Source organism: Chelmon rostratus, chromosome 6 (genome assembly GCF_017976325.1).
Source record: "Chelmon rostratus isolate fCheRos1 chromosome 6, fCheRos1.pri, whole genome shotgun sequence".
Lineage (NCBI taxonomy): Eukaryota > Metazoa > Chordata > Actinopteri > Chaetodontiformes > Chaetodontidae > Chelmon > Chelmon rostratus.
This window is the reverse complement of record NC_055663.1, coordinates 29,469,962-29,497,778: the sequence shown is the minus strand read 5'-3', so window position 1 is coordinate 29,497,778 and position 27,817 is coordinate 29,469,962. Positions and strand designations below refer to the sequence as shown.

The 27,817-nt window shown below is 44.8% G+C and overlaps 1 protein-coding gene across 1 annotated transcript; it reads right to left on the bottom strand.

The window, feature by feature from the left end:
* Positions 1–209: 209 nt before the first annotated feature.
* Positions 210–27,817, bottom strand: aass (aminoadipate-semialdehyde synthase). Its single transcript, XM_041939896.1, has 24 exons — positions 27,712–27,817; positions 26,525–26,755; positions 26,233–26,409; positions 25,615–25,699; positions 24,613–24,680; positions 24,372–24,518; positions 24,202–24,280; positions 22,989–23,116; positions 20,966–21,114; positions 18,012–18,134; positions 16,964–17,075; positions 16,747–16,806; positions 16,019–16,086; positions 11,177–11,298; positions 9,662–9,791; positions 9,233–9,343; positions 8,561–8,669; positions 8,251–8,391; positions 7,909–8,076; positions 6,668–6,763; positions 5,727–5,842; positions 3,226–3,314; positions 2,954–3,130; positions 210–1,938 (listed from the first exon to the last, which is right to left on the bottom strand). The coding sequence occupies exons 2-24, from the start codon at positions 26,741–26,743 to the stop codon at positions 1,820–1,822; spliced, it is 2,793 nt and encodes a 930-aa protein (XP_041795830.1). The 5' UTR covers positions 26,744–26,755; positions 27,712–27,817; the 3' UTR covers positions 210–1,819.

Here is a 27,817-nt window from a genome sequence, read left to right as displayed (position 1 = left end):
TATAATACACACATTCACATAAACAGTGAAAGAAGAAAACGTCACAATGATTTTTACTGTTTTTTATCAAAACAAACTTTAATAAATGAACGTGTGTGTTTTTGGGATCATGAATGACAAAACTGTCGAAACATTAAAGACAAAAGTAAAAACTGTTTGAATGTGTGAATCAAACCAGGATTCAGACTGATCAGAGACGAACGTGGTGATGAAAGCTGTAAAACCTTTAATCTGAATCCTTTCTTTATGAAACAGGAACAGGAAGTCTCCGTCATTCAGATCCAAACCTACGAATCTACGAAAACATCAAAGAACACACGGCTGTTCAAAGCCCTCATATAAACTACATATGATGATAAATCACTTTAAAAAATACATCTCAGGTAAATGTGAAATAACACTGGGAATTATTTTTACCCATTTAAAGCACATCAAACAGTTAACAAGGTGCCCGAAACATCAAATAAATACTCATCCGTCTGGAAACTTTACAAATACAGTATTCTGTCTTTAAAAGGGTTCAAACCAGGATTTCAACCTCTGAGCTCGAGTCTGAGTCCATGAATCAACATCAGGACTTCATGAACGTGGTTCCACGTCTGCAGGGCTCATGTTCCTTTGTAGTGTAATGATGATGTAATGATGAGGATTTAGATTGTTCTTAATATCAGGATTAAAATTGAAATGCTAACCTCCAGGTCAGACGTCTACAGAGTTTAAACAAGATGCGACTGAATTAAGCAAAATTACAAATTCACAGTTTGTTTTTTATATGAAATAATCAGATAAAATGATGTCAGTGTTGTTGGAATGATAACAGCTAACAAACTGCAGGGCGGACACTCGAGAGCAACTAAAACGGGTGATATCGCTTCACGGGAGTGATGCTAACATTAGCTTCAGAGTGTTTCAGGTAACAAGCTTAAAAAGCAAAAAGTTGAACTGATGGATTTTGATTATTCTACCAGCCGTCAGCGAGATGAACGAGCTGCCGGCTAACGCTAACATTAGCCGTCAGCTGGATCATTTACCTCGTCAAAGACCGATGTCCACGATTCAAACATCACAAACAATGTTTGACCACGAGGGGTTAAAAACGTCGGACTCGCCTGCAGCATCGCTGAACGCTTCACTTTCTTTTGGTTTTAACTGGTTTCAACATTTGTTCTGAGTGTTGATGGGTTTGATGTCGGATGTCAGAATTTACCATTAAGTCTCAAATCACAGCGAAACACCTGACTAATGAGTCTGTTTGTGCTTTTAATGCTTTAAATGTCTAATGACTAAAATAGTGTTTGATCAGTCGACCTTTTGCATCTTCACAGAAGAACTTTTCTCTGAAACCGTCGACGCCGAGGAAACAGCTTAGTTTGGCACAGAGGAGTGAATTTAGCCAAACTCAGGATGAAAATATCCACCTGCAGGTAAACTAATGTCATCACCAGCTGCCTTTTCTGCTTTGTGAACCTTGAACTTCAAAGCACAGTTTTAAAGCATCTTCGAATAGTCAGAAAGTTTAATTTCAATAAAATAAAAATAACTTTTGGGGATTAAAAGATTTTACCTTTTTGGCTTTTTCCTGCTTTTAAACCATTTTTTAAACCCCTTTAATCATTCACACCTTCCACATATTTGAAAGAAAAATAACCAAACTAATGTTAATTTTTCCGCCTCTGACCGGTGAGCTGGTGAAATAATTTTAAACGCAGAGCGTCGGCAGAAAGCCGAGTCTGAATCTGTCAAAGTGGATGAAGCTGATGAAAAAGCATCTGATATCATGTGGATTTATACTGTTTCTCGTGGTCAGTGCGGTCCTGGTCTACTCCTGCAGGGTGCTCTTTGATATGAACTGAAGGCCCTCCTCCTTCAGCCGGGCCAGCGCCGGCCCATAGACCTCTTTCGTCAGCGGAGCCACCAGACCCTTCGTAGTGATTTCACCTGCAGAGACAAAACACAGTTCAGGTTCTAACTGAGTCATTTCTTCAGCGTTTTAGGTTCTGTTCAAAGGAATGAAATGTTCCACGATTGGTTGATGAGTGACTGACAGTTCATTTTAGAACAGACAGAATTACACAGTGAACACAGTTTATGCTGGTAGTTTCAAACTAATGTCTCAGACTATCGAAACAAACTACAGTTAGCTTCACAGGCTGACAAAAAAAAAGTCAGCTTCTCAGACTAACAGGACAAACTAACTTTAGCTTCTCAGACTAACTGGACAAACTAACGTCTTCTCAGATTAGCAGGACAAACTAATGCTAGCTTCATGGGCCGACAAAGTAAAGTTAGCCTCTCAGACTAACAAGACAAACTAACGCTAGCTTCACAAGCTGACAAACCAAGTCTTTCTTGTAATTAACAGGATAAACTAAATTTAGCTTCAGAGCCTGAAAGGACAAATTAATGTTAGCTTCACAGACTAACAGGACAAAGTGTTGTTAGCTTCATAGACTGACAAACTAACATTAGCTTCTCAGACTGACAGACTAACGTTAGCTTCACAGGCTGACAAAATGTTTCTTTGATTAAAAGGATAAACAAAATTTAGCTTTCATTGTATTTGAAAATTTACACTGATTTGAAAATTGTTCTTATTTTACATGCCCGTATGTTTCCTGGAACTGTAAATTTCTTTTTGGAGATTAATAAAGTATCAATCTATCTATCTAGCTTCACAGCCTGAAAGGACAAACTACCTTTAGCTTCGCAAACTAACAGGAAAAAATATTGTTAGCTTCATAGACCAACAAACTAACATTAGCTTCATATACTAACAACCTAACATTAGCTTCTCAGACTGACAAACTAACATTAGCTTCTTAAACTGACAGACTAATGTTATCTTAAAAACTGTTTCTCGGATTAACAGGACAAATTAAATTTAGCCTCACAGCCTGAAAGGACAAATTAATGTTAGCATTAGCTTGTCAGGCCAACAGGACATATCACTGACCATCAAGGATCATGCGAGCAGCAATGGCTGCTGGGTATCCTACGGTCTTGGCCATGGCAGAGAAGCCGTTGGAGTCGCCGTACACCACCAGGCTAATGTGCTTGGTCTCCAGCTCGCCGGTTGGGTGGCGAAGCCCGACATCGTTCCTCAAGATGATCATATCCCGCTCGCCCTTTTCTGACCACAGGAGAGAAGTCATGAGTAGTTTTTGTAATAGCATGACATTTAGCACCTGCGCTGATTAGCGGTAATTAAAGGGGTTTGTGTCTCACCGAAGGAGAGTTTGATCTCCAGTTGTTTTGTCAGAGCAGCCAGAACGCTGTCGGCGTGAGGCACCGGCTCGTCGCTCAGTATTTCAAACCTGAATACACACAGAGACCAAAAACAAGATTTTTTCCTCACAATAGAATAACCTTCACAAAGCGGTTTTAAAAAGCTTTAAAAGAAAATTACTGTGCTTTAACACCCAGGCAGCGCTGCGGCGGCCCACACATCCTTGGCTACGTCTAAAGAGATGAGCAGTTGCTTTTTGTCACTGTTTTGCTGGTGAATTGAATAAATGAACAACAAGTCATTCAGTTTGAGCTGCGAGCACGTTGGCTTTTTACTCTTTTTTAACAGCACAGATGGAATGTTTCCAACAGTTCACTTTTACTGTTGAAGGGATTTACGTTTCAATGCCAGCACGGCCCTCTTCCCCTCGCCGCCAGCAGCGGCAGAACAATGGCAGCATGGAGCCTTGGTTTGAAGAGACCCTTGGAAAAGTTGATTTAAATTGAAGGGTGTGCAGGCTACACCACTTCAGGCGTCCTCATTAGGGAGGGAAGTAGAAAGTGTGCAGAAGAGGAGCAGCCTCGGCCTTGTTCTCAGCCAAACATCCTCTGCACCAACACAAACACAGTCAGCATCGTGTGTGCAGGGTGGACATCCAAAGGCTTACGCTCACCCTGCCAGGCAGCTGGATTCCCAAGATCACGAGATCACATGAGATCATGCAAAGCGAGAATCCGTCTGTCCAGGCTTTACGTACTACAGCGCCCTCTGAGAAAGGACTGTCAGCTACAGCTGGACGTGGTGCAGGTGTGACGACGGAGCAACAAAAACAACATTGGCAGCCCCTCATGAGGTTAGCTTAGATGCTACTATAGCATCAGGTATTCAATAATACATTTTACTCTCACACACCTTTTCAAAACAAAGCAACAACTTGCTTTAGATGTTAAAAACTAAACTAAATCATTTCAACACTGAGGCCAGTAAAATTAGACACTAGTAACCAAAAAAAAGACGAAAATACCCAAAACAACAATACAAATATCCGTCAAAGAACTGCAGAGAATTTCTCGGCAGAGACCAGCACTGAAGTTTTTCTCCATGAAACAAATGTTTCAGTCCTCTACAACATCGGGTTCACTGATCTGATTGGTTGAAGATAGACTGTGACCAGCCAATGATTCATCCAATCACCTGCCAAGTATTTTTTACCTGCCTCGTCAGGTTAGCATGACGCAGGGCTTGGACCCATTTCTTGGTGTAAAATGACCAGTTACTCACTATAAAGTTTTAGAGGAGCAGCTGAGATTTAAAACTTTTAAAACCACACTTCCAGTCCTGAATATATCGTGCAATACTATATTCTCTCCTTCAGAACCAAAAATCAGTAACTACATACTTTGTCAAAATTGAGTGAAGACCATAATCCAACTTTTTTGCATCTAAAAGTCGGATTCGGTATTTTTCCTGAATCTGTTTTACTGTACAAAAACCAAGAATTATTTCTGTGAAAAGAGAATTGATCTTGGACAACCACCATCACACTAACTGCACCCTCTGCCACCGAGACATGTTGATCGTCTACCACTTATTCAGGGCGAGGTCAGCAGGTGAAGCAAGGTAGTCCAGACGTCCCTCTCACAAGCAACACCTTCCAGCTCCTCCTTGGGGAACCTGAGGCATTCCCGAAATGACATATATCATCTCTCAAGAGGCCCCGGGGAAGACCCAGGACACGCTGGAGCTCGGCTGGCCTGGGAACGCCTTGGGGTCCCCCCGGAAGAGCTGGAGGAAGTGTCTGGGGAGAGGGAAGTCTGAGCATCCCTGCTTAGACTGCTGCCCCTGCGACCCGGTCCCGGAAAAGCGGAAGAAAGTGGATGGATGGATGGATCTCTCAAGCGTAACCTGGGTCTACACTGGGATCTCCTACCAGTTAGACGTGCCTAACAAACCTCCAAAAGAGGCCACCAAGAAGGCGTACTTGAGCTCCATATACCATCTCTAAGCCACCCTGAGGAGGAAACTCATTTCAGCTGCTTGTTCGACTAGTCAATAGTTTGACTAGAAAATCAAAAGCTTCACCTTCCAGCTCAAATCTCTCATCACCACAATGTCCAGTTTAACACCGGCTGATCCAACTATCGAGCCCTCACTCACTAACAACACACCTGAACTCCTTCACTTGAGGCAGCCGCTCACTCCCAACGTGGAAGAAGCAGTCCACCAGGTAGGGAGCCTCGGCTTCATCTGTAAACCCCTTCAGTGGCTGCTGCAGGTCACAGTCTGAGGAAGCCAACAGAACCACATCATCTGCAAAGAGCAGAGAAGTGACTCTGAGGTCCCCAAACCGGACCAGGCCGGTCTCCTCCGCCTGCACCTTCACATCCACGAAGACCACTAACACATTCGGCTATCTTTAGCTAAAGCAAACACTGACGGCAGTTGCTATCGTTCACGGTTCCCCAAATATCTCTGGATGTTCAGAGATTTACTGTCTCACCATCTCAGGCAGTCCATCCTGACGTCGTCCTTTCCGATGCGTTCATAAACGGCTTCTTCAAAGGCATCGTTGGAGATGGAAGAGGACAATCCCATCTGCTTACAGATGAGTTCTTTCTGTGGAGAGATCACATCACAGTTTCTCCTTTTAGGACTCATTCAAACACTTTCAGTCTCACATGTTGTCCTATAACGTACAAAGGTCGTCTTCAGCTCTTGGATCTGTCTCCTAGCTGCTCTTTAGCTCCTTGTCCAATATTGAAATCAATGATTGTCTATAACTGAGTGATGGAAAAGGGGCGGGATTACATAATCTTATGCTTCTTCCTGCTCCTTTTCAGACATGCTAAGCTAATGTTCTGTTGGTTACGTGTTCGAAATAAAGCCTTTATTCCTTCGTTCATTCTCAGTCTGTGTCCTGAACCTCCTCCTCAGCTCCTCTCTGAGCTCTTGGTCCTGTTTAGCTCCTTGCTTTTCCCTTAGCTCCTCTGTAGCTGATACACTGCATCCTAAAGCTCCTCTTCATCTCCTTAACCGTCTCCTCTTTTCAAACAGGAGATTAATACTTTTAGAAACGGCTACGTTAACCTTTGAGGAGGCTCCAGGCATTTATCCATTTGTCTTTTTTATCTCATTTCCAGATGAAGTTGTTTGAGTGGAAGGATTGAAGATCTCTAATCATGCTTTGATTTCTGATAAACTTTGTGTTTCTGCTTCGTTTCAAAAAGATAAAAGACGAGAAAAATTCCCATCAGTGTCGGGGGGCCTTGGCTAGCTGCAGCCTTGAAGCTGACAAGCAGCAATTGACAGTAATAGACTCTTCAGCGAACCCACTTCCACAGTCAGATGCTTCAAGTGGAGGAGCTGCGCAACAGCTCGTTTTATACGAGCGAACGACAGAGCGGAGAAGGAAGGAAGCGGCTCAGAGGCTGCTTTCCTCACCCAGGACACAGGAGACGCAGTGTGGTGCAGGATGGGACAGGACTCGCTGTTGATCAGACCCAGCTTGACGAACCCGCTCATGGCCTTCGAGAAGCCCTGTGGGACAGAACGAGAGCTGGACTGAGTCACAGTTCACAGGAAACAACGAGGAGAAATCAGTTCGCAGGAGCACTTAAGTTTGGATTTACTGCTGCTGTTAGAGCGATTCTGAAATCTCTGTCCTGCATGCGAGGCCCCCGTTAGACAGAGGTTACAGCTGAACCACAACAGATCCATTCTAAATATCTTTAGTACTAATGTTCTTGCTGCTCAGCCGTGATTCGCTGCTTTCTTTTTCTTCCTCAGCCGATTGTCCTCTGGCTGTCAGCGAAACACCGTCTTCATAGCACGACACACGCTGACACACGTCTCGTCAAGTGAATCCTCAGCTCACACACTCGAACAGAAAGTCGGGTCAGAGCAAACTGTTTTTTTTTTTAATATGACACAATCGTGAGCACGATCTCGACTCTGCGAACTCATACTCTTAGAACTCATACATAGAGCAGCTCACAACCTCATTCCTGCCCGGATACAATGCCTGATGGTGACTTCGCTCCAGCTCGCATGGAGAAAACCAACTTTCCAGCTGGAGGAAATGACTCAATTAACTGATCGAGCCGATCAAAATAAAAATAATCTCTGCTGCTGTGTTTAAATTTGAGGATTTGCTGCTTCATGTCATTGTAAAGTGAATATCCAGGGGTTTGGGACTTTGAATCAGACATAATTAACTGTTCTCTGACGTTTTATAGACAAAACGATTAACTGCTGAATAGAGAAAATTAGATTAATCAATAATGTTTGCTGCAGAAAAGCAGGTGAGTGAAGTAAAGCTGAAACTTCCCTTAATAATAAAATCTGTACTGATCAGCCAGTGACCGTCTCTGATGCTGGGAGGTTACAGATACATTACCAGCTGTTTGATTGACAGTTGCTTCATCCGCCTCCCCGATGACATCTGAACTTGTGCGTGATCGTGAAACAAGAAGTGCCGTGATTGGTCGGGGCCACACGTGCAGTCTTGCCAGTGACCCGAACAAGACGTGGCAAGAGTTTTATGGCGCTGTGATCGTCAGATCTGACACAATGAGCATCATCAAAGATCCTGTAGTCTGATCCCGGCGTTAGTGATTCAGCATGGCCTGTTGACAGCCAATAGGAAGGGTCTGTGTGTGTGCGTGTGCATGTGCGTGCTGTACCTTGAAGCGCAGCGTTCCTCTGATCAGTGTGTGCGCCGTCTGGATGCCGTAAGGCTCAGCGTACTGGATGCTGTCGCGGTTTGGAAATCCTTCCAGGTTGAAACCAGGAAGGAAATCCATTGGCATGGTGGAGTCCATCAGAGTCCCACCTGCTGGGATGTTCACCACCTGAGTGACACACACACACACACACACACACACACACACACACACACACACACACACACACACACACACACACACACACACACACACACACACACAGCGCTGTAATTATTAAACAAGTTAACAGGACAAACGTGTTGCAGATTAATAATTCGTGGTCCTTTGAGGCCTCCGTACCTGGTGTTCTTTCAGGAACATGGCGGGGCTGATGGTGTTGAGCAGGACGCCGTACGGACTCCAGCTGAACTTGTAGCGAAGAGGATTGTCTGAACACTCGGGGGCAGGGAGACCTCCACAGAACGAGCTGTAGGACTCCACCTGAGTGACACCATCATTCACACTGTCAGCTCATTTCCTGTCAGTCGACGTACTCGTCAACCAGGACAGGTTTCAGGACCGCGATGGATCCTCTTTAACCTTCATATACGTGATGAACCGATTCCTAATATTCTCAGAACAGCAGTGAGAGCGTGTGCTGTGGACTCACAGTGCAGCCGTCTGCTTTGGCCTGGTCGATACACTCCATGGCCAGCATGTGGTCGACACCCGGGTCCAGTCCCATCTCATTCACTATGGTGATGCCCGCCTCCTCCACACTGAGAAACGCAACACACACACACTCACACACACACACACACACACACACACACACACACACACACACACACACACACACACACACACACCATCTCTTGCTTTAAGATGCTGTAAATTCCATTTTCAGTAAACACAACACAAAACAATAACAGATTAAACTACTTTTGCAGATATTCTATGTTTGTGTATTATTTTCCATTACCTGCCCGTGCTGTCCTGCTGATGACTCCCTACAGATAAAATATGTAGAACTTACTGTTCCTCTTAAAAATCCCATCAATATGCTTTAAAACAACGTTAAATCTATTCCTTCTCCCTCATTGAAAAGTCCAGACTCTATCAATAGAGTCAGACTCTGTTCACAGCTGCTGACAGCTGGACACCTGTAGTCGACTCTCAGTGTTTGTCACCTGGAGGGTTCCACACCTGTGTGAGTTGGACACTGGACCGTGACAGGATTCCAGTACCTTCACTAAATGACCACGTTACTCTGAGACTTCAGGTGAGCGCAGCCCTCTAGGGTCAACCTGTAAATACATCCTGTTTAATCTTTGCTTCTCACCTGCTCTGCAGCTCCTTCATGGCAGGACTCAGGTAGCTGGCTGTGACCATGTTGACCTTCCTCTTGATGCAGTTTTTGGCGATGAGCGGGTGAAACGAATACGGCAGCATGCTGAGGGTCAGAGGGAGGAGGTGAGGTGAGGTCAGGGCAGATGGCTGACTCATTTATTCATCATAATACAGTCTGACAGGCTGAATCTGAGACGTCCACACAGCTTCACGACGACAAAACGACGTCAGAGAAGCTCACAATCACATGAAATGTCTTGATTATATTCACCGAGTGGTTCAGTGTTACTACAACATGTATTAGCATTAACCACCCCGCCCTCGAGTATTTGACGTTTGGAGAGAAGACTGTTTCCACCCATGCATCCACATGTTTGACGGCTTGTAAGCCTCCCTGCGACACGTTTTGTTCACGCCGTACCTGATGACCAAGTCGTGATCTTTGACCAGAGAGTCGAGGTGAGCTTCCTGGCTGCTGGCGTCCAGCGTGATGGGTATGGTGTTGGGATATTTGGCTGCCAGCTCCTCCGCCTGCTTCAGCAGCACCGACGCTGAACACAAGCAGAGAAATCAGTTGACCAGTCAGTCTAACTCAGGCACGGGCAAACTACGGCCCGAGGGCCATATGCGGCCCGCCGAACTTGAACAAATTATAACAATAAACCTTGTTAATGTTTTATTTTCCCTGCAATTCCGGCTTTTTCCCAATAGATGGCGCACTCTAGATACACTGAGCTGTGTTGAGGTGCGGTGTATTACTCGTTTGCTCTTTACTGTTCGACCCTCAGCCCTTCTGTAAAGATGAGCGGAGCTAAGAAAAGAAAAGTGGACAGAGGATGTCCAGTTTTTAATCAGGAGAGGACAACTAAATATTTTTACTGAACTCAGATCAGCTGCTGTCTGCCTGATATGCCAAGAGACTGTGGCGGAGTTTAAAGACGATGATACAGCAAGAAAACTGACTCCAGACTTTGATGCGCTGGATAAAAAGGGACACAACAACACTGTTCCCCTGAAATTAAAAGGACGTTTCTCCGTTGTGTTCTGTAAAAAATGCATCTGAAAATAATTTCTTCAATCAGCCTGACATGTTACATGTCCTGTCTGTTCAGGGATGCACACATGTGGTGCTCAGGTGCACGTTCTCAAAACCAAGTGCGCAAATATAACGTGATCAAATATAACTCGATCAAATATAACTCGATCAAATATAACGTGATCAAATATAACACGATCAAATATAACTCGATCAAATATAACACGATCAAATAAAACGCGATCAAATATAACGCGCTCCACATGCTGGCTCGTTGTCACTGTTCGTCCTCGCGCTGCTCGTTGTTGAGTTTTGGCTTTAGGGATGATTGAATAGAAGGAGAGGACAGTAGACCTGCATCTCCTACCGTTTGTTAAATAAAGACAGTCAGGAGGAGACTGATGATGATGATGTCCTGAAGGATAACACAACTTTCAGTGCTTGAAAATAATAAAAAACTATTTTATTAATTTAATTTTCAGTGTTTTAAGAGTCATTTCAATAAATCGCTCAGTTCTGTGGGACTTCAAAGATATTTAGTTGTAATTGAAATTAAAGCACATGTTTTCTACACATCTCATGATATTTTATTTTCTCTTATGAGGTGGATTACCAAAACACTCCATCCATCTGCTCCTGGTCCGGCCCCCCAGTCAAATTTTAGAACCCTTTGTGGCCCACAAGTGAAAAAGTTTGCCCCCCCCTGGTCTAACTGTTGGTTAGCAAGCAGCTAACTGACTGCAAACTGGGACATATCTGTTTTAGGAGTAGCTCTAGTCTGGTGGAGTAAGGCTCTATCAATCCTGAACAGACCACACATGAACTTTGAGATGTGAAATGAAACTCTGAACTGTGATTATGTTGTTGCACACATGACTTTTAAAAGTTGGTCAGACTCACCCACAGTGACCTGAGTCCTCTCGTCACGAGTCAGATACTCGACCACGGGTCCGGAGACGTATCCTGAACCCAGCAGCAGAACGCGCTTCATCCCGGTCTTCTTCATGATCTCAGCCTTCTCCCTGAAGGACATCAGACACAGTGACTGACAGCCAACACATAAGACCTCAGTGGGTCGAGTTACTTCGTCTCCATCAGGCTGAGACGTTGAACTTTCAGCTACACAGACTTTTAAAAATTAAAAAAAGTCCTGATGTTAATTAAACTGTTTTACTCCACTGAGGAGACTTCATCAATTTGTGTCTCCTTAAAAAAGGACATCTGGATGCAAGCCAGTCACCCGCAGGTGTTACAGTTTTTCTGGATGAGCAGAGATAAAGTCAGCCACTCCACTTTGACTCTTCACACAGTTTGTTACCAAAATACCAAACTGCTTTAGTCTATTTTCAGTTTTAAGCTTCTGTTGCCATTTTTCTGGATGCACAACTTCACATGATGAAAACACAACATGGGAAAGTATTTATGCTCCTCGTTGAATTTCAGTGAAGTTATTACTGGGACAAAGTGGTTTCCTGCAACAGAAAAGGAAATCTAACAGACAAAACTGGCGAAGAATCCCCGACATGCACGTATGCATGAAAAACATCTCCTTCAACTTGTTTTTGCACAAACATCATTAAAACATAATTTTAAATCAGAATTTCCTCCCGCATCATGTTTGAAGATAATATGAATATGCTCAGTCTGGGAACCAGTTCTGTGTTTGTCACGCCGGTGTGTCGGCCACAACACCAAGGCCAAATTCAAAAATCAACACTACCACAACAGAGTAATCAGTAATGAAATGCCTACAATTACATTTCATCTACAGCAACACATCATTCCCAGAGTCATTACATGGGATTCATAGACATATTAACTATGTGTTAAGTTACTGCTACTGCCGACTTAACACTTCCTGTTATTCATGGACCGTGTTAAAATCTCCCACTGACGAACCGACAGGATGCTCTTATTGTGAAAACCCTACATGCTATATCCGGTCACGGAGTTAGCAAAGTCTCAACAGCGGTACAGGCAACAATACTCTGCGTATTTTAACTCGGCCATAGATCCCTCAACAGTATGAACAACAGGTAATAAATGTATGAACATGCTTTGAACTCGCCATGACACATCGCGATCTGACATAAGCTAACGTTAATGAAACCGGATGTAATTAGCACTGTTATCACAGCGAGCACGTGAACGCAAACACACACTGGCGAACAGAAATTAACTACAGCTGCGTCCGCACGAGGGAGGACAGTAACAAATACTGCATAAATACATAAATAAATACTCACTCGTTTCGTTCGCGGACAGATTAATTGTAATGAAACTAAACGATCACGGAAGTCCGTCTGGTGACTGAGTCACCGAAGCGCACAGCGTGACGTCAGTCCTCCAGCAGGCTCACGAGCGCTGCAATAACATGAAGCTGACAGAACATCAAACAAACCAGAAGGGTGACATTACTGAAAGACACTAACTCACAACTCTGGGGCCTTTTCTACACATTAAGTTATTCTAACACTGCGGCAGCACCGGCGCTTCAGTTCAGTGTCACTTTAAAGGTTTGTGATTTATGAAGGAGTCCCCAACAACCCAACGTGTGCAAAGTCAAAGTGGCAGCAAGACTTCTCTGATCAAACTAAACTGATCAGTATCAGTGTGACTGATGAGGAGCTGGCCTGGACCTGGACCAGGAGCAGGACCATGACCAGGAGCAGGAGGAAGGCAGGTTGGGGCGGGAGGTGGAGGAGGATTACGAGGAAAAATTAATTACATGATAAATCAAATAAAAGTTTTGTTTTTTTTTTTTATCTGAATTTGTCAGTCAACCAAACTACTACGTGTCACTGTGATTAAAAAAAAATGAACACATGAAATTAATGTTTTCATACATGAAATGTGTCCATATGTGAATTTATCTCTTAAGCTGTTGCTTCACATATAATAACATAACATGTTAAATATAAAATCACTAGTTTTACATTTCACATGTCTGAAAATCACATCAGGAAGTCTGTGAATTTATGTCTAATATTGAATATTATGATTACCATTTTGTTAATCATTGAACTGTTAGGAATCAGTAATCAATATTAAATTACAAGAATAAATCTAAAGTTACAAGTAATGTTTAATTGAGATACTTATGAATACATTAATTGGTATTCATTGATTTTGATATTTATGAATTCAAAACACCAGCAATGTTCTTAAATAATAATCATTCATTTAAATATTAAGTATTCAATAAATTCCTGTTTTTTCTACATTGTTTCTTATTAAGGCAAACTTTATGTGCAATGTTTTCTGAACATCACACACGATCCGAACCGACATAAAATATTCTGGACAAAGTGCAGATTAAATGAAGCTGCTAATCTGACTGAGCCCCCGCTGTCGGTTTTCAGTTCACCAGGACTCAGAAAGTTCTGTGGTTTGATCTCCAGCGACGATCACACGTGAAACCCAGAGTGAGAACGAGTCCGCCACACCAGGAAGCTTTTTTAATTAAAGTGCGAGGCCTCCTCCGAGCTGCATTCAGCTAAGAAGTCTGTGATTCTGCATGTGGATCATCACAACAACACCATAATAGAGGTGTCACCCCGAGTGACCTGTGACATTAATATCCCACCACCACCCGCCTCAATCCCCCCGGAGTTAGACCCCTGGACTCGTTAGCTTTGGCCTAATTGGACGCGACACCGCGCACACGCACGGGTCGCGGCGGGGCCGACTGGAGGTCTGACCGGCGGTCGACCCGCCGCCGAGCATCATCTTCTTAATTAAAAAAAAAGAAAAGAGAGACGTTCCCTCAGGAGGATTTCTCGCTCAGTTTACATATCTTAAGGAGCCAAACTCAAACAAAAGGATTAAGAATTGGTGGCATGGCTTGTCTGGAAAAATGGTACAATTAGCGAGAAAACTCATCAAGTCTTAGAGATGGCCTAAATATGAGCGAGCACGACCGTTTGGCGTTAAAAACACGGAGGCTGTTTACAGAGCCATCGAGGAGCAGATCTGCAGAGCCTGAATATTAATAAGCTACAGAAACCCACATTATTACTGTACAGTAAGAATGATGGAGTCGCAATAGATTTGAGAAGCTCATTAAAATGCAAGTGACTGAAGCGGCAGATAAACGGCGACGGCAGCAGAGGAAGAAAATCACGTAATCAATTCACAGAATTTAGCCCGAGAAATGAATCAAAGCAGATTAAAAAGATCAAGTTTAACCGGGAACTGATGAGGATTCCACAGATTACAAGTAAATGATAAACATGCAGATGAACAATTTATTTCCCGTCTTACACAAAGTCAGAGGAGAAGATCAGTTTCATCTATGTGCATCCGGAGCGAGGACCCGGACGTGTTCATTTTGGCTTAGCTTATCTTATCTTAGCTTAGAAACTGCTAGCTCCAGCACAATTAAGAGGCAAAAACATGATGGCTCAAACGAGATTGATATCTGTGAGGAAGGATCCTCGACTGTGTCCATTAGGTGACAAATCGTGTTTAAAGCCTTTAAGGCTAAGCTAACAAGACGACACAGTTGTAATCTAAACAGCTAACATGTGGCTGACATGCTAGCCAGAAAACAACAAGAACAGTGTACAGCCATGCTAGCAGCTCTGTGATGACACATTAGGTAGATGCTAACACAGGGAGGGTTTCCCATGTTCGCTATCTTAGTTTTGCATGTTAGCATGCTAACATTTCCTAATTAGCACGAAGCTCAAAGCAGAGCTGAAAGTGGACTAAAAGTTATTTCGATTCATCCTGAGGCCACGAATGTCTGAGCCAAAGATAGATGTTGAGATATTTAGTCTGAACCAGCGTGACCACCTGACCAACCAACCAACACCTCCTGTTTCAATCAGCCCAATCGATGCTATTAGTGACTATATTTTATTTTATTTCGCCAGTGACGGCGAGTGTGCAGCCATTTTGCCAGGCTAGCAGTTTCCCTCCACTTCCAGTTTTTGTGCTAAGCTAGGCTAAACCCATCTTAGCCCCATCTCCTCATGTGCAAACATTGAACTGGTATTCATCTTCTCATCTGACTCTGGTGAAGCGGTCCAAACTGAAAAACCACAATCCAAAACAAGATGAAACATGACAGACCGAAGTGACAGAAGGGGTGACGGCGGGTTTTTGTGTAAAGTGAGAAGAAAATATGTTTCTACCCCTTGATACAAAAGGGTCCAGAGTCTGACGATGGCTAGCAGTTGTGGCTTATTAGCACGCTAGCCATGCAAGTTGTTAATGCAGAGGCAGGTTGGCACAGCAGACACCAGAGGGCAGCACTGTGCAGGAACAACCACAGGGTGACCGTTAGTCGCTACCAGTCCAGTTTTCAGCTCTGCTGGCTCGAGGGCACAAAAACACAAACTGCAAAGCTACAAAAGGATGAGTTAAGGAGGGAAAACAGCAACAACAGGAGACTACAAAGCACAAATATTACTTAGCCACTACTGACTGCAATGATAAAATCCTACAGTTTAGTTAGCACAGGTGAGCTACATTAGAACAGGAGAAACAGAATGTAAACGTTACCTGTCTCGTAATCTTTGGACATTTCATCCATAGACTGGCTGCATTAGCTCATAGGTGGAACAGGTGTGTGCCAAAGCAATGTTTTTTCAACATTTTCATGAATAACTCCAACGAGAAATACAATGAAATACAGAATGATCTGCAAAACATGTGCCACACACTCGACAAAAACTTCACTTTAAACCACCAAACACAGACGACACACTCGCAGCTCCAGTCTGAGCTAAGTCTTACCTCCTTTCTCGAAGCTTTTCAATGTATTCAAACTTTGGGGTGAGCACTCCGTTTGAGGTGATGACAGCCTTTAGGAACAAGGAAGTTAAAAAGCTGACATTTAATCTTACAAAATCAGACATTATTTTCAATCATTCGCACTTAAAGATGGTAGTTATTGAAGGCTGAGGAGAGCACGTGTCTATAAATAAGGTGATGTCGCGCTCCACCCAAAATCCATCTTTGTGGACTCGAACCTTGAATCATTTTTATCCCTCCTGCAGCACAGAGGCTGCAGTCAGCTGGAACAAATGTCCGCTACCACAGACGTTACAGGAAGTCAGTGGGTTCATTCCAGTCAATCCCACGACAACAGTGTTCTGAATTTGCTGGTTGGTGCCTCTGGTTTGCTCTCCATGGCAACGGTACTGTGGTATTTAGAGCTGTCCACTAAACTGGCAGATAAAACACGAAGTTTAAAACAATTAAAAGAGGCAATGGTAACATCAGTTTATGGGATTATTAGAGAGTATCTGAGTCCTGTGTTTCCATATGAACACTGAGGATACTGATTAAAAATAACACGACATGTGCTGAACATACGACCACAATCTCAATTCTAATGCAGCTGCTATAAAAGTTAAAGTCATTAAAGTTAGAAATATCCATCAAAAGATCCATCAACAACAACATGTTTCTGTAGCAAACACAGTGAAATATTTTCCTTCTTCTAACTTTACTTTACTCACGTCTCTGACTTGCGGGCTGAAGTCCTCCTCGTCCAGCGGCCTGGTGGCGTCTGAAGGCAGCTGATGACGACAGAACACCAAGTTTAAGTGGCACAAACACAAGTCCTGTCCGTCAGGGGTTTTATTTACCCCGTTCAGTTCACGAGAAACCTTCTGCAGCGCTCTCCCCCAGCAAAGCAGCGCCTTCAGCCTCACCCGAAGCCTCACCCCGTCTTACCATCTCCCAGATGTAGGGGAAGAGCCGGTCTCCAAAGTACTCCGTGGCCTCGATGGGGAGCTGAGCGGGAAGGTTGTCGATGGAGCACATGAGGATGCCGTTTCCCTCCACGCTGCCGGGACCCGAAACAAAACACTGTTTACTGATGGGAGCACAGACAGCTGTTGCCATGGCAACAACGGCTCATCCTGGGCTCCACGTTAATTATGTGCAGTGTAGTTAACCAATGTTTAGATTACATCGCGACCCAACATGACATGCATGGCATTAAGTAGGCATGGTTGAAATATCTATTTCCGACATTTTCGTTCCAGCACCATAGAAGAAGAATCCTGTGTCCACACGGAGAATTTTTTTACATGAAAAATGGTGATTTGAAGTTACGATAAAAGCGTGAGATTTTAGAGCGTTAACATGATTCTACCAGCTGTTTGTGTGTATGTGTACATTTGGGCTTTAGAGCACAAGCTGTTTAATTAAAATTTGACATTATATACATTTTATGTCAAATGTCATGTCAAATATGATGTGTGAATATGACAAATAAGCTTTTAATTCTGTAAAATTCCTAATGATACATTTGTGTTAATGAATCAATCGATGCGGGTCAAATTAAGCCACGTGATGTGGCCGTTATGTGCAATGTTTTTCATCATATGTAGTAATTACGGTGCTGACACACACAAAAATGCATCATATTACAGTGACATTATCTGTCGGGAAGGTTCAATTTTAACCTTTGTCTAACCAGGAAACCTTCATTTAAACAGTCAAACTCAGAGTGTTACAGACAAACATCAAACAAATGGTTCAAATTATGTCAAAGGGCCACAAATGTAAAAGACTAAACTGTAAAACTGTAAATAAAACTGCCAATAAGAATTGTATAAAAGACCAACACATCCAGGTTCTACTCCACCAGCAGAGGAAGCTTCTGCAGCAGAATAATAAAAACCTGAAACTGCAGGTCAGAGTGAAAATCTGAGGGAACACTGAGAACAGAAACGTGCAGGTGAAAAGACAAAGGTCAGGAACGTCAGTGCTGTACCTGTCGTGATCTATGTGCTGGTCAGCGTCGTACATACAGAACGGCTTATCAATGGTGGTGCACTCATTCATGAACTCTATAGAGCCTCCGGTGTCGGCCGATATGTCACAGATGGCCAGGAGCCTGCGGAGACAGAGAAGAGACGGTGTTCGAAGAGTTCAGAGGGCGGAGGGCTGAACCGTCGCTCCGTGAACACGACTGAAGATAAAGATGTGGCTTTCGACCTCTGTGGAGATACAGCAGGTAACACACGGCGCTTCCATCCATTCAGGAGAGGAGACATTCAGCCGGCGGAGCCTCGGGTCGTTCTGTCACAGTCACTGTTTGACTGGCAGGTCAGAGTCAGAGCACCTGCTGCTCTGTGAGGCTGTAACACTGATTACACACTGGAAAAATACTGAATGGATGAACAAACTCAAAGGAAAATTACTATTCTTACACTATATGGCCAAAAGTATATGGACGACCCCGTTTCCCTTCCTGTGTGCCCCTTAGCTCTGAGAGGAAATCTTAACACGGCAGCATACAATTACCTTTTCTATCTTTCAACAGTTTGTGTTGGGCCATTTCCTGTTCCAACGTGCCTCCGTGCACAAACCAGGTGCAAGTGGATGCTGCTAATGCATATGGTTCAGCTAAAAGAGTGTTAGAAGAAGGATTTATGATAAAATAAGATAATCGTTTATTAATCTCACAGTGAGGAAATTTGCAGTGTTGAAGGAGCCAAGGGGAGAGTTTGATAGTAAGAAGCATCAGTGAGAGAAAGCCTGATATAAGTAACTGACATAACTAAAACAAGGCGACGGTTGAGTTCACATTACTGCAAATGAGGCAGTTTGGGTGTGTGTGGTCTAATGGTTAAGTTTGACAGCAGGAAAGAAGGTGCAGCATCTCTCCTTCACACACCGCGGGTGAAGCAGCCTGTAGCTGAAGGAGCTGCAGCATCTCCCCTTCACACACTGCGGGTGAAGCAGCCTGTAGCTGAAGGAGCTGCAGTATCTCTCGTTCACACACTACAGTGAAGCAGCCTGTAGCTGAAGGAGCTGCAGCATCTCCCCTTCACACACTGCGGGTGAAGCAGCCTGTAGCTGAAGGAGCTGCAGCATCTCTCCTTCACACACCACAGTGAAGCAGCCTGTAGCTGAAGGAGCTGCAGCATCTCTCCTTCACACACCACAGTGAAGCAGCCTGTAGCTGAAGGAGCTGCAGTATCTCTCCTTCACACACGGCGGGTGAAGCAGCCTGTAGCTGAAGGAGCTGCAGTATCTCTCCTTCACACACGGCGGGTGAAGCAGCCTGTAGCTGAAGGAGCTGCAGTATCTCTCATTAACACACTACAGTGAAGCAGCCTGTAGCTGAAGGAGCTGCAGCATCTCTCCTTCACACACGGCGGGTGAGGCAGCCTGTAGCTGAAGGAGCTGCAGCATCTCTCCTTCACACACCGCGGGTGAAGCAGCCTGTAGCTGAAGGAGCTGCAGCATCTCCCCTTCACACACCGCGGGTGAAGCAGCTTGTAGCTGAAGGAGCTGCAGTATCTCTCGTTCACACACTACAGTGAAGCAGCCTGTAGCTGAAGGAGCTGCAGCATCTCTCCTTCACACACCACAGTGAAGCAGCCTGTAGCTGAAGGAGCTGCAGTATCTCTCCTTCACACACCACAGTGAAGCAGCCTGTAGCTGAAGGAGCTGCAGTATCTCTCCTTCACACACGGCGGGTGAAGCAGCCTGTAGCTGAAGGAGCTGCAGTATGTCCTTCACACAACGCGGGTGAAGCAGCCTGTAGCTGAAGGAGCTGCAGCATCTCTCCTTCACACCGCAGTTGAAGCAGCCTGTAGCTGAAGGAGCTGCAGTATCTCTCCTTCACACACTGCGGGTGAAGCAGCCTGTAGCTGAAGGAGCTGCAGCATCTCCCCTTCACACACTGCGGGTGAAGCAGCCTGTAGCTGAAGGAGCTGCAGTATCTCTCGTTCATACACTACAGTGAAGCAGCCTGTAGCTGAAGGAGCTGCAGCATCTCTCCTTCACACACCACAGTGAAGCAGCCTGTAGCTGAAGGAGCTGCAGTATCTCTCCTTCACACACCACAGTGAAGCAGCCTGTAGCTGAAGGAGCTGCAGCATCTCTCCTTCACACACCACAGTGAAGCAGCCTGTAGCTGAAGGAGCTGCAGTATGTCCTTCACACACTGCGGGTGAAGCAGCCTGTAGCTGAAGGAGCTGCAGCATCTCTCCTTCACACCGCAGGTGAAGCAGCCTGTAGCTGAAGGAGCTGCAGTATCTCTCCTTCACACACGGCGGGTGAAGCAGCCTGTAGCTGAAGGAGCTGCAGTATGTCCTTCACACACCGCGGGTGAAGCAGCCTGTAGCTGAAGGAGCTGCAGCATCTCTCCTTCACACCGCAGGTAAAGCAGCCTGGAGCTGAAGGAGCTGCAGTATCTCTCCTTCACACACCGTGGGTGAAGCAGCCTGGAGCTGAAGGAGCTGCCCAGTGCCGTCAGAGTGTCCTGCACAGGGACCTGCTCCATTCTCACACCTCCACCACTGAGCTGGACTGCTTAACCAGTTCGAGAGCAGAGAGCTAACTGGTGAGCGAGAGCTGCTGTAAAAGCTGCCATCTTGGAAACCTTGACTTTGTTGACATTTGCAGAGCAGTTGTTCATTCGCAGCAGCTACTGACACTCTCTGCTCACTCTGACAGAACTCCAGCTCAACTCACGGCAGATTTTGCGGTTGCTGCCATTCAGCACACAAATGTAACGACTAGACTATCAGAGGTGAGTTCATTCTGAATGACACAAGGTGAGGCAAAAGCTGCATCTGCTTGAGGTGAAGATGCATTAGTGACACATTCAAGGACCCAGCTGACTGTTCATGAAAAGAGACTGGAGAGAGAACAGGGGGTGGAGAATAAAAGAAAATAACTCTGCTGGATGACTTTCCAAGACAACGCTCTTACTTGTGAGGCAGCACTGGTGATCCCTCGGTGGATGCATGGGAGACTTTGGGCGGTCTCATCAGCTTCTGGGCATCCAGTCGTCTGAGGAGTCGGGGGGTGTGGGGGTCCCAATAAATACCATTGATCAGACAGGTTGTGTAGGGCGCCACCTGTGGGTTAGATGATGACGTTTTAATGTGACGAGGCACTCGCAGTGCTCTTTACAGTGAGATTAGGTGGAGACGAGAGGCTGGACGGGTCATGGAAGTCAAGTTCTTCAACTCATTGTCACAGACTGATGTTTGTTTTCAGGATATCTTCAAACCCTGACAGATATAAGTGAAACCTGGTGCAAAGGCCGAGGAATAGGTTTAACACACTCGGCTCCCTGTAACCTGACCCATAACTTCTCTCTGGTCTTTTTATCCTGGGGTTTACTTTGGACCAGGAACCTTTTGGATCAGGTCTCTCTGTTTTGTTTATTAGTTCAAGCGCGACTGATTCAGGTGGGTTTAAATGGACCCACATCGGATCAGGTCCAAAATGTTGAGCCTGTGAGGATCTCTAGTTAGTTTACAGAAATAACAACAAAAGCAGATTTCAGTGAGATTAGTAAAAATTCAGCCACGAACACAGAAACTGCTGTGGTGCACTTTATATTGTTGTTAATGATTCCTGAGCTGTGGAGCACAGAAAACTGATAACAGCTAAAATATATATATACATATCCAATACTTCTTATCACTACTGTCTGCTACTTTTGATATTTTATTATTATGTATATATTTTTGTTATATATGTTATGATATATAGTTTGTTCTTTATAGTCCTATTTCACAAAGTTTCACTTTTTTCACTGTGTTATGCTTACAGTCACGGTACACTTTATTTTCTACACACTGCCATTTGCTGTAGATATTCTGTGCAATTTGTGCAATACTTTTTCATTACTACTGTTTGCTATTTTGGTATTTTATCATTATGTATATAATCTTTTTACTGCTTACTATTTTGATATTTTATTATGTATAGTTTGTTCTTTATAGTCTTGTTTCAGAATTTTTCACTTATTTCACTGTGTGTAATGCTGCTGCTGCTGCTGCTGCTGCTGCTGCTGCTGCTATCTATTAACCTTATTAAGTTTATTTATTTATCTGCTAAAACAGCATTTTTTACCACCTCTCACACAGATTTCATTCAGTTTTTACTAAATTTGGTACAAAAACGTAACTCATCACATTTTGGACGTCTCCATAAATAACGGGAAACATTTCGCCTGCAGGTGGCGCTACAGCAACATGATGAATCTAAATAGATGCAAGTCAATATAATATTTTTAAAACATACACAGCTGATGTGTGAACAGAGCTTGAAAACTCTCAACTAAAGAGAAATAATGTCTGTCATCGGCCAATCATGAGTCTCAGTTCACATTCAGGTGAATTTCTTCAATCAAAACCAGAATCTTGAGGCTTTGCAGCCTTGATGGAGCGAGTGTGAGTGACTTCTGCTTGTTTTGTTCAGTATTCTGTGCTCTCCTTTAGTGGATGTTTCTGTTGGAGTAAATAGATGTTCTCATCACAGCTTTACTCTTTTATTCTGTCCTGCTCTGATAAGAAACAGCTGAAAGCATCAGTTCAATCAGTCAATCAACAGAAAATTCATCAGCTAAAATTAGCAAACACTTCCTGATTGGAGCTTCTTCAAATGGAAATGTGCTGACTTTCTGTTTTAAACCGTCAGGTGCAATATTTTATATATTTGGGTTGTTGGTTGGACAAAGCAACACATCTGAAGGTGTTACTGTGGACTCAATCAGATAATTAATCAGTAACATATATGACTGCTGGTCACACAAAGTTAAAGGGGGTGGGCTCTGTGTGAAACCTGCCACCCGTCACACCGACCAGCAGCTGTTTATCTCTGGTGACTGAAATAGAGGACGAGGCCTCTGAGCGACTGACGGGAGCAGGTGGGAGTTTGCACGAGGAGTGCTGTGAGCGGTGGCGGTGAGGGGACGGGGGTGCGATGGAAGCAGACTCACGCTGGTCCTGAAGTGGGAGGTGTACAGTTCCGGGTGGTTCTCGTACTCCATGGGGTCATAAATGCCGTCGCTCTTCCTCATCAGGTGGTGATGTCGGCTCAGAACGGTGGCGTACACTTTGGTCATATCTGACAAGACAAATCATTAGCACGGCTGTTTTGAGTGACAGCTAGCTGCTAACTTCCAGTAACCAGGCTTCAACCGGCCTCAGCTCCCCCCCCCCACGCTCCGCCTCTTTGCACATTTCTGGATTAGAAAGTTAAACGCTGTTCATTTGCACATCCTACCCAACGACACAAATCTGTTTGAAAATAAGAAAGGTTTCCCTTCAACAGTCCAACAATATCTGGATTACTGCTGTTTGATGGAGGCTCCACGGAGTGCAGAGGGTGGAGTAATAATCTGATTGTGTAGAACAGGAAGCTAACCTACGATCCCTCTCAGGACAAACTGGATCTCTTCACTGTTGACTACCTTTAAAGGATAACTTTGGTTTTTTACAACCTGGACCTTATTTGTAGCATTAAATACGACCATTTACTCACCCAGACAACTTTGGTGGCATTCGGAGTCGTTTTGAAGAAATTAGCCCCAGAGGAGCGGCACGTATATCCGTATAATGCGAGTACTCGGGGCATCCATGCGCAGCCTCTATATAACACATAATCTGCAGAAACTCGTTCATATTCCAGTATTTAGTTCTGATATGCTGGTGCTATTCCCCTCTGAGCCGGTGGTCGGCTAGTTTAGCTGTAGTTTGGCACAGCTATGGTTCGTTATTGCGTATTCGTAGCCGACCGCCGCAGAGTCAGCCGTGTTGTGGCTGGCTGCTCGCAGCGCCCGGCGTTCGGTAATGACATCATCCACATCAGAGGTAGTTGTCTAGAGACGCCGGATGTTGATAACATGCCACCACGGGCTCAGAGGGGAATAGCACCAGCATATCAGAACTAAATATTGGAATATGAACGAGTTTCTGCAGATTATGCGTTATATAGAGGCTGCGCATGGATGCCCCGAGTACTCGCATTATACGGATATACGCGCCGCTCCTCTGGGGCTAATTTCTTCAAAACGACTCCAAATGCCACCAAAGTTGTCTGAGTGAGTAAATGGTCGTATTTAATGCTACAAATAAGGTCCAGGTTGTAAGAAACAAAAGTTGATTAATTAATGCAACATTGAAGCACCGTGATAAGCAGGATTTTCATACCTCCTGTTTCAGAGACGTCCTTCAGCTCGTGCGGTTCCACATATTCAACAGGAAGCTCGTTCAGGATGTCCTGGGCTCCCTGCAGGAGGAAGACAGGAGCGTCATGAACTTCATCGCTGGTTTTCTGAGCCCACTCAGTGTTGATGGGATGTGTGTGTGTCTTGCTGTACCTTGGAGACGTTGCCGGTACCGGTGAAACAGAATGTCACAGGGCCGATTGACTTAGGCATGAGCCCCATGGAGATCTCATACCCACAATCCCTCACTGCCTGGATGGCCTGGCTGACGTTCCTGTAGTTATGAGCCATGCCAATGTGCTGTGAGGAGCAGAGAGACAGGAAGTGATGAAGAAGAATGACACGAAGGCACGGGAAGATTCAGAGGATAAAGTTGTTCTCGTATATCTCGTACCATGAAGGGAGTGTGATGCCCCAGAGCCAGGAAGCGCAGCCCGAGTCCATGCAGGATGTTAATCATTCCTACAGCAGCAACAGAAAGATTCACTCTGAGTAAACACTGATGGACATGAACTACTAACCAAAGAACGTAGTAAACGTTTTACTCTCATCATGCCTTATTTATCATTTACACATGAGCTGCTGCTGAAAGCTACACCTGTACCTTTGTTCTCTGCACGTCTGCAGACAGATAAGGCTACACTAATATTCTTAGTCTTATATGAATATTTATAGTTTGATATCCACTTTCCATTAACTCCAGCAGGCTGTTTCAGTCCATGTATGTTAGCATTTCAAAAACAAAGTTTTCACTGTGGTAAAAACACACAAAGGAAGCAAACACCTGTTTCAACAGCAGCAAGCTAACAGCGCCGTGAATCACATTTATAAAACCACAAGATCAATGAGATCTATTTTGGGTCTGGCACTTTTATAGGAAATGAAAGGATCACATTATTTATCCAGATTTGCTCTGCGCTCAACAAGAAGACCTCCACCTGACATTAACTGTGATGTGTCTCCATCTGGACATGATTTATATTCTCCTGGCCTTCGTAAGGTCTCGTTATCTCCATTGATCCATGATCACATTATAATATGCAAACTATTCAGATTAAAATCACAATTAAGATCTGATTAACATGCTTTTTTTTAAGTTTAACTGTACAGATGTCACTCACACCTGGCCAAGATCCCAACGTGAGCCGGACCACCTCGCAATGTGCTCTGAAATGTCTCTGAGCTGATGCTGATTCAGCAGTTAGTCGTCATGTCGACAGAAGTCTGACTCAACAGCTTCAGCTCTGACTGATCAAACGATGAAGGTCCAGCTGATGCACACAGACGTTTTACACTCAGGTACTGTACTGTTACACCACTTTCACAGACAGTCCCCAGAGATGTCAGACCTGCTGAGACACATTACAGTCGTTTGTTTCTGAGGGAGTTTTCGTACCTGCGACGCCGGCCCACTGACCAAACGCTACGATCCGGTAGCCGTTAGCGTCGACCATCTTCTCGTAGTCAATCAGACGAACCTCCTGAGAAGACAGAATTAACTTGGTGACAGTCTGAGAGGAGATTTGTTGAAGGAAAGACAAAAGCAGACGTACGAGAAGGACGACAGAGGCTCCAGCAAACAGGAAGAAAACCTCGTGCACAACATTTGAAGAACTTACAAGAAGGCCAAAACAATTATACCACAATTCACTACTTCCAACGCGACAACTTAAAAAACTGCATGATTTTTTAAGGGAGTCTGGGAAACATCTGCTGCTCACCTCGGCAGGTAAGAGGCCTTAAACAGCAAACCAAGTGGGACTCAGACGGTGTGCTTTAATGTGTGGCCCCCTCACACAGAGGACATCAGTTCATAAGGAAGCCCTTCAATGTGGACCAGCTCCCAAAGCGGTCTGAGTGATCGGATCTCAATGACTCCTGGTTCCGTTCACACCAGGACGCATGCTAACACCACTACCACATCAGTGACCCGTGACCTAGTGAGTGTGCTGGTGAACTGTGTCGCGGTCAGACGCGCTGAACGAACTTTCAGGGATCTCTCGAGCGCCCTCACCTTCGTCAGCAGGTCGTCTAGAAGCCCCATGTTGGCCTCCTGAGCCTTGATGGTGTGGGAGAAAAACGCGTACGTCTTCCTGGGAACCACCTTCTCCTCCGGCAGCCTCTTCACTCCGATTATCAGAGACGCCTCCGAAATGTCCTCCTGGATGACGGCCCCCGCCCTCATGTAGTACTGAAAACAAGACGGGTTGGATTAGACGGATGACAGAAGCATTAAAATGAACACCTCCAGCAGTAATTAACACATCAAATCAACAAAAAGGGGCAGACGCCGCTCACTGCCTCACCTTCTCGTGGATGGCTCTGCGGTTGGATGGCTGGACCAGGACTTTGACGCCGGCGTTGGTGAGCTCTTTGACGTGGCGAGGGGCCAGCGGCGCCCTCCTCTCCCAGGGGTTGATGTCCTCACGGCGGATGGCCATGACAGTCCCGTGGTGGTCATAGCGCCGTTGGCCTGCAAGGCAGCTCTGCGTCCTCTTACCGTGATGGCTGAGGAGTCTGAACATGACTTTACCCCCCTGGTCAGGACAAAGACAAGGAAACATGTCGGTCAGAGAGTGATGCTGCTGTGCACGTCCACGCAATGAGGCAAAGCTAATAACTAACTGAAACTGCAGAAAAACACTGTGCACCCTGACAGAACAGCATGGACCTACAACTTGACAGCCAATGGAGAGTAAGACTGAGAGGTCAGAGGTCAGGTAAAGTTTGCTGCTGGGAAACAGGTGGTTTAGTCAGACCAGAAAAACTCACTGAGACAGAACTGCAGCAAAGTTACGACACTAACTGTTAGCCTGCTTCCAGGCTACATGAAACTAAGCTAAGAGCTAAAGCTACAGCCAGCAGCTGCTAGCTTAAGATGTAGCTACTAGCTACATATAAAGTGTACAGACATGGCAGTTTAAACCAATCTCATTATCTAACTCTGGGCGAATAACAGCATTTTCAAATAGTCGAGCTGTTTATTTATTTCTCAGATTTATCTGCCAAGTTCCTGAGGGGGTCTGGATCCTCAGGTGGCTACAGCAAACCTGAAGCTATTAGATCTGAACCGTGCAAACAAAACTCTGAATCACTACATCAGAGACTTGGAAACGATCTGTGAAGTGAATCCGCAGAAGCAGACGTGCTGTCAGCTCATGAAAGTGCTGCACGGTTAATAGGTGACTATGAAACCTGTTAAACCTGACAATCATTTACAGGCAAATGGAGCTGCAATCATTACCAAGTCACTCCTGAATCCCGCAGACACGGAATTAAAATCAGTAGAAATGTTAATGGAGTTCGGTGCTGATTTTAGCTCGTAGCTTCTGTGTGGTTCTAACCTTCACTGCAACCACATGGGTCAGTTCCGGGGTCTGCTCAGCAACAAGTCCCTGGTTTAACTTACACACAGTCACTAACTGATCGGTAGCATAATTAGCTGCTCCACGTGCAGCTAAGTATGCTATGCTATCGGCCGGGTAGAACTCACCTTTTTGACCGGCTCCTGGCGAGCAAATGTGGCGACGGTTCACCGAGAGCACCGGAGAGTCACACAGAGGTGAGACGAGCCGCAACTTCACACACAAGCCCGACAC